The sequence below is a fragment of the Dunckerocampus dactyliophorus genome, chromosome 21, assembly GCF_027744805.1.
Source record: "Dunckerocampus dactyliophorus isolate RoL2022-P2 chromosome 21, RoL_Ddac_1.1, whole genome shotgun sequence".
NCBI classification, from domain to species: domain Eukaryota; kingdom Metazoa; phylum Chordata; class Actinopteri; order Syngnathiformes; family Syngnathidae; genus Dunckerocampus; species Dunckerocampus dactyliophorus.
Window position 1 is genome coordinate 9,764,399 of NC_072839.1, and position 10,304 is coordinate 9,774,702.

The window sequence follows — 10,304 nt, forward strand, 5'->3', positions numbered from 1 at the left end:
GCTAACAACTACAACAAAAAGAGTGGGGGAGACCCTCCACCAAAAACGAGAGGGGCCAACGCCTTGCAGAGAGTACCTGTCTGAGGTGCAGGGGGCTGCGGCGACAGGGCCGAGCCGGGCTCCCTTTAGCCTCCCATTCACATGAAACAAGGCCATGTTGTTGTGTTAATTATTGACCCCCCCGGCTCACAGTGCAAAAAATAACCCTTACAGGTACTCAATGGACCTGTAGAACCGCCTCACCTTTTTAACATAACAAGGTCTGCACTCTCAATGGGATTAAAATAACATTTTGCATAGACGTGCTGCTTTAACATAACATTTTTTTCCACCCCAAACCCGCGTCTAGTATTAATATGTTGCATGAACACACTGGTGTGTGTGTGTGTGTGTGTGTGTTGATATGCTAATGAGGCCCTGTGCCAGTCGTTATTATACACAGCAGCTCCACTTTCACCATTAGAGGGAGACCTCAGAGCGCAATAGTAAAAGGCAGCAAGCTTCAATAAAAAGTAGTTTTGGAGCTGAGCGGGGAGCACACATATAGTGAAAACTGCAGGGACGATACCTTTACACCAATAAGGCACCTCAACATCCCATGAAAATGCTGTGGAAGCTAACTGATAACATTAAATATGAAGACTGCGAGGTAAGGGGCATTTATTTTGTTCATTTTGTTATTATTATTATTATTATTTTTAAGTTTAACGATTTTTCTGCGGTATTGCCATTGAAGTATCCCAGCCACATCATTTTTGTGCGACTTCATAATAATTGTATTTTGAGATTGAATTCGTCCTTTTAATAGATTTCTATTCAAATGTGAACAGTATATTCCAGATTTGGCGCAGGTGTGATTATTCTGCAATGTGTGCTGCGTGCAAAGTGTTCTTGTTATGGCCACAGACAAAGTTAAGCAGTGATATCGGGGACTTGTTTGGGAGTGGAGGAGCCAGTTGGACGTGTTTTTGACAGCACACCTTTACTTCCACGTTGTGTGTGCGTGTGTGCGCCCGTGTATGTAAATGCTTTTTTCCTACTTTCTTGCTGTTAAAAATGCGTAATTACGCAGGAAAGGTGCGTAAAAGTTGCACCCAGTCTTTCTGACGGGGGGGGGGGCGTGGGGGTGGAAGTACCTTGTGGATTAAATCGGAGCTCCCATGGAGGACGATCAGGATGAGGTGTCAAACAAAGGAGGTAGAAATGATCTGGTCCGAGCGTCGTCCTCAGAGGTGCACACACACTTTCTGTCTTTTTTTTTTTAATGCGCTTTAACCATGGGACCCTTTTAAACCCCCCTCCCCTCCCTTCCTCCGCTCTGATTCGTCAGAGGAGACTGAATGTCCCCCTTTTTGTCTCTCTCTCTTTCTGTCTCCACTCCCTCCACTCTCTCTCTCCCATCTCTGATGAGATATTCCCATTCCTCCTTTCAATGGACGTCATTTAAGCGCAGACTTTGTGGCCCTGACTTGCGTCCTCCGCTCCACGCACCACTTCCATTCTTTCTGGCTTTTCCCACCCTCTCTTTTATTGTTTTTTTTTTAAATCATTACTATCATTATTCCTATTGAAGTGTTCCTCCACTGCTGGCGCGCCATGTCCGCGCTGTGTTAGAGGAGTCCAAGAAAGGGAGGAGAAGAATCGGGGCTGATGTGAGCTCAAGCGAGGGGACTGCAGCGCTGTGAAGAAAAGACAACAAGTTTTTTTTTATTTTTTGTTTTTAAAAAGCACCCTTGAATACCGTTTTTATTGTGACTCTAGCATGGGGATCTAACCTGTTATTTCTAATGGATTATCGCTCTCTTGCTGTGGCACATATCTGATCCTTTTTTTTTTTGCAGGAGTCGTTCGTTTTTTTCCCCTTTTGATCACAAAAATCCGAAAGATTTTGACAAATTCTTCTCTTGAATTGCATCTTTTAATTCTTTCAGATGTTAGTGCACAGTTTTTCCGCTATGGTAAGTCCCTGGAGGAATAATCATTTGGCTGTTTTGTGTGTTTTTTTTTTGTGCGTGTTTTTTTTTTGTTTTTTTTTTGCATGCAAAATGTGTCATAATTTGCTCTTATATTATATATCATTTTTGGACCAAAAAAAAAATCAAAACAGACAAAAAATAAAGTCCAAAAATGACATTTTGAAAGAGAGTGAGGATATTTTATTTTTTTTTATGTTGTTTTTTGGTGAAAATGTGCCTGAAGTCTTTCAAGTGCGCTTTTTTTCCTCGGCGTTTTCTTAGTAAAATGCATTTTTAACATTTTTTGCACCCCCCTTGCTTCTTCCAGGACCGCCACGACGGCACCAGCAACGGGACAGCCAGGCTACCTCAGCTGGGCAGCGTGGGCCAGAGTCCCTACACGAGCGCCCCTCCGCTCTCCCACACGCCCAACTCAGACTTCCAGCCCCCGTATTTCCCCCCGCCCTACCAGCCCATCTACCCGCAGTCTCAGGACCCTTACTCGCACGTCAACGACCCGTACTCCCTCAACTCCCTGCACGCCCAGCCGCAGCCGCAGCACCCGGGCTGGCCGGGCCAGAGGCAGGGCCAGGAGAGCGGCCTGCTGCACCAGCACCGCAGCCTGCCCCACCAGCTGTGTCGGGACTACCGCAGGGAGGTGCTCCTACCGTCCGGCCACGGCATTGAAACGGGACTGTCGGACTCTATCCCAATCCATGGAATACCTCACTCTTTAGAAGATGTCCAGGTAAAGCTGCACTTATTTTCTCCCCCTGTGAAAACGCAAAATTAGCGTCACCATTTTGCGCAAATCCACATTTAAAAATAATTGTATTAAAAACTGAGTTTGTTGTAGTGAGTTTTTACAAATTAAATTGACATTAGAGGCAATTTAGAATAAATAATCTGTTGCCTTAATGGATTTGTTTTTGCCTGCAAATGCGTTCTATCGATAATAATAACAAGACTAATAAAAATAGACGGTCTTTAATCGGCAACAAACAACCCAATAATCTTCTAATTAGTTCATATAGGCCTTTAATAGGCTGCTGCCGTAATTACTATCCAATCTAGAGTTGAAGTTAGAAGAGTGGAGGGTGAAATTGGGTCAGGATTATGGGGCGACATTGCCTTCGTTATTTAAGTCTGACATTGTTTTGCACCGGTAGAATAAAAATAAAATATTGATTGGGGGAAAAAACCCCAGCATGGTGGACACTATTAATAATAATGATGATGATAAATATTGTGGAGAAGCTTCGTGGTTGAGTCATATATTGATTTTTTGTGCATTTCTGCCACAGCCTGTTGAGGATCAAGGAATTCACATTCCCGACCAGACTGTAATTAAAAAAGGTAAGCAATTTCCTCTGAGGTATATCATGCATGTTTCTGCAAGTTTGCACACACACACACACACACACACGCGCGCGCGCGCGCACACACCATTCTGCTCCAGAGAACTCAATGCCTGACTGATCCTAATACGCGCTATAGCCTATTTTTCATTACATGCTTTCCAAGTGCATCAAACTGGGCTGCACCTCTTTTTTTTTTTTTACCCCCTCCTCTTCCTCCTCACCGTGTCTTTCTCGCTGATGGAATTTACTGTCAGCGTTTCACATCATGCAGGGATGAGTGGGGCTGGTGGGCTTTGTAATGGCCACTGGTGGGAGCCAGTATAGCTAAAAATACTCCTAATAATAATAATAATAATAGCAATAATAATGCACGGTGCTCAACATGGAGCTCGGAGATGCTGTAGTCATATTTGGAAATATATTTAAGCAATACAGCAAGGGTGTTTTTATGATTGCATTCACACATTGCACTCCTTTTTATATGCTTAATATTATTATTCCACTCTCTTTATCTCCAACATGATAATTGGCCTCTTTAATGCGTAATCTCAAGAGCTGGTTTGACTGCCATTGTCTCTATTAGGCTCCCCTGAGCCATTAATGTCACAACTCATCCATCCAAAGGCGCACAGGCCCCTCTTTTGTCTCCGGTTGCATGCATGCATGCATGCAGCGCGCCCAAACCCGCACTTTTATTGCAAATACGGAAGAAAACCATGCGTAATTATAACGGATGTGCTGATGTCATTTTGCGCTTTTTTTTCCTTCTCCCCCCTCCCCTACAAAGGTCCAGTGTCTTTATCCAAGAACAACGTCTCCGGCATCCCCATCAATAAAGACGGTCTTTTCGGCGGGGTGGTCAACCCCAACGAGGTGTTCTGCTCGGTTCCGGGTCGCCTGTCCTTGCTCAGCTCCACATCCAAGTACAAGGTGACGGTGGCGGAGGTGCAGAGACGTCTCTCCCCGCCGGAGTGCCTCAACGCCTCTCTGCTGGGCGGCGTGCTCAGGAGGTGAGAGGAGGAGGGGGGAAGCCACACACACAAACACACACACACGCATAAAAAAAGCAGAATAATTAAAATCAACCATGCATGACACCTGTGTGTGTTCAATTCCATATTAACTTCCCCCTGTGCAGCCCTGTAATACAGCTGCCTATTAATCGGGCCTTTATTTATTCATTTTTCACAATTTGGGGGGGGGGGAGAAGAAATGCCACATAAAAAAATATAATTTAAATAATTCAAATTGTAAAAAATATGCATGGTGCATGGACTGCTGCTTGGAAATAACCTTCAACGTTGCCACGTGCCGTTATACTTATTGGGACCGTTTGACGGAATTCCAGCATTGTATTCATCCGGTTGTCCCGTGCAGGGCCAAGTCGAAGAACGGTGGGAGATCCTTGAGGGAGAAACTGGATAAAATCGGCTTGAATCTACCTGCAGGCAGACGCAAGGCAGCCAACGTCACCTTGCTGACGTCACTAGTAGAAGGTAAGCAGGAAATCACGTTTTGTAACGCGATATTAAGTCCCCCCACCCCCTAAAAAAAAAAAAAACTCCCCGCCATTGCTGCTCTCTGTGTGTTGGAAATCAGCATATGCACTCATGCGTGTAATGTGGAGCGACTTTGCCTCGCAAGTAATAAAGCATGAAGGGTGTGTGTGTGTGTGTGTGTGTGTGTAGGAAGACACACATCGAGTGAACGGTGCTGGTGATTCTAGTGGCTTTTTTGTGGCCAGACACACTCAGGTCCATGGCCTACTTTTACGCGCGGAGGGGTGTTGTGTTAATTATTGGGTGAAAAGTCGATCGATGCTCCACATCTCTTTTTTTGATGATTCTTTTCCCCGACTTTTTGTCGAAATAAACGCATTTGTGTTGCTCGCTGTGCTGTGATGCTCCAGTGGCTCCCCTGTTAATCATTAATGCGCCAACTAGCTTCCAAGTGTGGTATTATTTGAGCCGCTGTGCAACGCGTTTGCGTCTTAATGAACGTCTTTTTTTACGGGCTTGTTTTTGATTGCTCTAATTGGCGCATGCGCCCCTCCGGAGACGACGCTTTTAAAGCCGGAAGTGCTACAGGAAATTGCAACATGGAGGACACTAAAGGTCCTTTAAATGTGTGAGATTCCTACTCCTTTGTACTAGTGGGCTGTGGACTTTTCATTGGTAATCGATGACACGGTGCTAAGCATGACACTCCGTCCATATTTGAAGGCATTACGGTTTCGCACCCATATTTAGACGTTCTCACGGTGCCTACAGGAAAGCGGCTAGCTCTCGTGTGGTGTGTGTTTCGTTGCCTTTTATTCGGCTTGGGTTGTGTTTCGATCAAAACGCCGCTGGCAGGTTATTTTCTGATGAATCTGAACTGCTTTCATACGCAAACCTATCGAACATCATTTTTTTATTCTGTCTCTCCTCTCAGGCGAAGCGGTGCATCTTGCCAGGGATTTTGGTTATGTGTGTGAGACCGAGTTCCCCGCCAAGGCAGTAGCTGAATATGTAAACCGCCAGCATTCCGACCCAAACGAACAAGTCCAAAGAAAAAACATGCTATTGGCTACCAAGTAAGTGCTGCTACACGCACTTAGAACAGTCAAACTGCTATTGGTGAAATGTTGTTTTTTTTTTGTGCAACGTATGTCCACTGCAAAAATGCATGCACTTCAGCTCTGTTGCATTAAAAAAGGGAGAACATGACGTTTAAACATAAAATCATTTAGTAACAATGCAAATATGGAACACGTGCAGTTGACTGACTGACTGAGGAGAACGAAAAATAAAGAGGATGCAAAAAAAACCCTTGGAGGTCTTTTGAAGTACAGTGCACGTGCAAAACAATATGTTTAGAAGTACATACAAATTGAATTAAAATCCAGTAAATTAATAAGTAAAAATGGAGCAGGTGCAAAAGGGTAGATAAGAAAAAAAAGAACATGATGCAACACCTTTAAGGTGTGCTTTTTTTTTGTAGCATTTTAAAATGCATGCACTTGAGCTCTCTCCGTGCACGTGCATATATTACAAAAAAAAAAAAAGACATGACAGGACGTTTAAAATGAAATACATGCTAAGCAAAAGTGGAGCAGGTGCATATTGTTGATCACTTAAAACACGTGGGGTTCTTTTTTTGTGCATGCATGCGTTGGAGCACAGTTTGGGTGTTTTATGCAAATAAAAACGGACAAAAATACAATCAATTAATTAAAATAACTAATAAAAATTAGAGCATTTGTGTCTTTTATAGGTGACATTGAGGGGAAATTGAAAAACTGTCTCCACTGTACAAAGGCATGCATGTAGGTAGAAAAAAATTAAAAAATAACAATTCATTAAAAAGTCATGCAGAAGTGGAGCAGGTGCATATAGGTAAAGATCACTTAAAATGTGTGGGTTTTTGCTTTTTTTTTTGCTGAAAATGCATGCATTAGAGCACTAGTTTGGATGTTTTTAACAATAAAAATGAAAAAAAAAATCAATAAATTAATGAAAATTAATAATACAAAACTGAGCATCTGTATCTTTGATAGGTGACATTGACGGGGAATTAAAAAAAAAGTGTATCTACGGTGCAAATGCATGCATATACACAGAAACATTTCCAAAATAACAAAAATGTATTAAAAAGTAATGCAACAATGCAGCAGGTGTATTTTTGACAGGTGACATTGAGGAAAAATAGACACTTTAAGGTGTGTGGGTGCTTTCTGTCCACTGCATAAATCCATATATATATATATATATATATATATATATATATATATGAAAATGTACAAATTCATTTTAAAAATGGTGCACGTGGTTGATATGAAATGGAAAAAAAGACGGGGCAAGAAGACTTTAAAATATTTTTTGCAACGTTTGTCCAGAAATACATGCATAAAACAGAAACAGTGTAATAAATTCATTTGAAAAAATATGCAAGTCGGTGCAAAAAAAGACTTTAAAAAGTGTGTGTTGTGTGCACTGTGGAAAAAAATGCATGCAGACGTTTAAAAACCCCGAAAAAAAAAAATCAAATATGCATTTAATTTGTGTGCCAATCCGATGTGTATTTTTCGCGTACCAACACGCCGATTTGTGCACTCTTGTATTTTTTCCCAGGCAAGTGTGCAAGGAGTTCACGGACCTGCTGTCCCAGGACCGTTCGCCGCTGGGAAACTCTCGGCCGCAGCCCATCCTCGAACCGGGAATCCAGAGCTGTTTGACCCACTTCAGCCTCATCTCGCACGGCTTCGGGACCCCGGCCCTGTGCGCGGCCGTCACGGCCCTGCAGAACTATCTGACGGAGGCCATCAAAGCCATGGACAAAATGTACCTCAACAACAACCCCAACAGTCACTCAGATAACGGCACTAAAGGCGACAAAGACGAGAAGCACAGAAAGTGATACCCCCCACTCCTTAATTTCCACATTAAAAAAGCCCAACCTCCACAGCATTAAGGGGCCAAACCCTGGGGGCCCTTTCTGCAGCACCCTGCACCCCCCCCCCCTTTTTCCTGCCTCCCGCAGGGCTCATCCAATATAAATATATAAATACTATTGATAAAGTTGTGCCACTTCCTGATCTTGCGCCATGTTATTTTTGTTTTTTCTACATTTTCTGGATACGCTGAGGGGGGGGAAACCACACAAAGGACCTTCCAGCACCTGCACCACCGTATGATGATGATTATTATTATGGGGGGGAAAAAAGAGAGACAAGAACAGCTCCAGGGTGTGGAAGCTCTCACAAAGAAGACTTTTAACGCGCTCCCACCTTCTTTTTGTTTTTTTGGACCCATCATCTCAATTTTGTGACAAAAAAAAGGAGGATGAATTCTTCTATCAGTATTGTGAATAATAAACTTGAAATTCCACCACGTCATCACTTCTCTCTTTCTCCAAGCCACCGACTTGAACTTTTTTTTTCGGTTTTTGTTTGTTTTTTTTGGTTTGAATTTCAACACGATTCGCGGTTATATAAGGGAATCAGTGTTCATGTATGTATATATTTATTTATGTGTAATTTAATGGGAATTGTAAATATGGTGCGTCTGTTGAAATCTTTTTTTTTTTTATTTATCTGGTGCCTCCTGTTTTAGTGGGTTTAAATATTCGGTTAGTTCATGTGATTTTATGGTTCTTAGAAAAAAAAAACAGAAGTTTGGGGTATTTTTTGATTTTCTTTCTCTGGGATATTTCGATGGAGCCCTCTTGTAGCATGTTGAGGCGACATTGAAGCAAGTGAACAAATCGAATAGAAATAAACTTCCATTCTCTCTCTCTTTCTCTCTCTCTCTCTCGATATAAATCATCCTTATTCCGTTTATTTTTCATTTCACCCTGAGGACAACTGTTTTTTTTTGTTTTTTTTTGTTGTGTGTTTCTATTTTTTATACAAGCTTTTTACGTGTTGTGCCAATCACAAATCACCTCCTGTTCTCTTTTCCTTGAAGCGCCATAAAAAGCAATAAATGGATTTGGGTCTTTTTTTTTTTTTAGGGGGGTGGGTGGGGGGGGGGGGGGGCTTTCCATTTGAAACATTTTTTTTTGGGGGGGGGGGGGACCACCTTAATCATGAATATCTTGTTCTGTCCGATAATGTCCAAAAATTGGAGGCGATTTTAGCTGTATTGTATAGACACGTGCTGGCAATAGTTCCCATGCCTGTCAATGTATTATATTCCTTTGTTGCCCAGAAAAAAATAAATATTTGATACGCTTCATCTGCTTTTTTTTTTTTTTTTTTTTTACAAAATCATTTAATTTCCCCCTCAATTATTAAAAAATTAGGAATGTGCAAAAAACCCCAGATCTTGTGTTTAAAGCATCAAACATTTGTGATGTTGTTTGCCTCTCGGTGTAATCAGTGTCATCGTTTTTTTTTTTTTCCTTTAAGGGTTGATTGGGCGTGCAGAGATGCACGCGGGCCCTCGCGCAACATCATCTACCCTCCATGCGTTTCTGTGATATATTTTTAGGAGGGTGTGAATGAAGAGTGTCCTTGGTGCCTGCATGCTGCTTTGGAGCAGGTGAAGCATCGAGGCATTGTTGTCAGTCAGGGTTTGTGTTTTCGTTGGCTGCCTCGCGTTATTGTGTGCGTGCGTGTGCGTGCGAGTGTGTGTGTGTGTGTGTGTGTGTGGGATCCTGTCCTCAGGCGATACAATAGCTCGCTCGCTCATAAAGAAAAAAGAGAGAGAGACCAGCCGGCTGCTCTTTGCTTTATATAGTCTCTTTAAACAACAACAAGGCCCCCAAAAAATCGTATTAAAAGCCGATGCATTCGTCATTAAGGTTGTTTAATTCATTTATCAGAGCTGGAATGGAACATTTGCAGGGTGAGACGAACGCATTAGAAATAGTGCTATCTGTGACAATGCACTGACCCCCCCCCACATCCATCCCCATCCACACTGCATGCTTGCATTGTATTATTAGTATTGTATTATTAGTGGGTGACATCCATTGAACACGTGCAACTATAAATATCTATAAAATCATACGAATGGATTCTTTTCATACGAATAGTCATTTTTCAAAAGTCAACCCACAATTGCTTGGCTGGAAAAAAAAAAAAGGCTGATTATTTAATCTCGTGTAATTATTTATTAAATACAATAAATCGCTGCGGTGTTATTATACATATTATTATTAAAAATAACAACAAATTAATCATTTTTCAGTTGATTCAATTCATTACTGCTCGTCTCATGTCACATAATGGCACCTGATTATTTATTAGGGAATAGTGATTAATAAATAATAAATACAAACATGTACACGAAATATCCACACACGGAGTTTTGTTTTGTGCAAAATAAATAACAACCAATAAAAATATAATAAATGTCCCACCTCAAATAACAGCTGATTATTCAAAGTTGACGCATTCACAATAAATGCACAGAAAATTTGTTTAAAAAAATGGAAATAATAACAAATAGAGAATTCATTCAACTCATCATCTGCTTAAAATAGCAACAGCTAATTATTTAAC

At 41.6% G+C, this 10,304-nt stretch overlaps 1 protein-coding gene across 2 annotated transcripts; it reads left to right on the top strand.

The window, feature by feature from the left end:
* The first annotated feature begins 462 nt into the window (after nt 1–462).
* Nucleotides 463–8,808, top strand: tfap2a (transcription factor AP-2 alpha). 2 transcript variants are annotated; one of them, XM_054766291.1, is made up of 8 exons: nt 464–649; nt 1,932–1,958; nt 2,284–2,703; nt 3,260–3,311; nt 4,104–4,326; nt 4,694–4,812; nt 5,750–5,891; nt 7,429–8,808. In XM_054766291.1, the coding sequence occupies exons 1-8, from the start codon at nt 599–601 to the stop codon at nt 7,712–7,714; spliced, it is 1,320 nt and encodes a 439-aa protein (XP_054622266.1). In that variant the 5' UTR covers nt 464–598; the 3' UTR covers nt 7,715–8,808. The 2 variants fall into 2 exon arrangements, with proteins under 2 accessions (XP_054622267.1, XP_054622266.1); XM_054766292.1 differs by lacking the exon at nt 1,932–1,958 and having other exon boundaries at nt 463–649.
* The last annotated feature ends 1,496 nt before the right edge of the window (nt 8,809–10,304 follow it).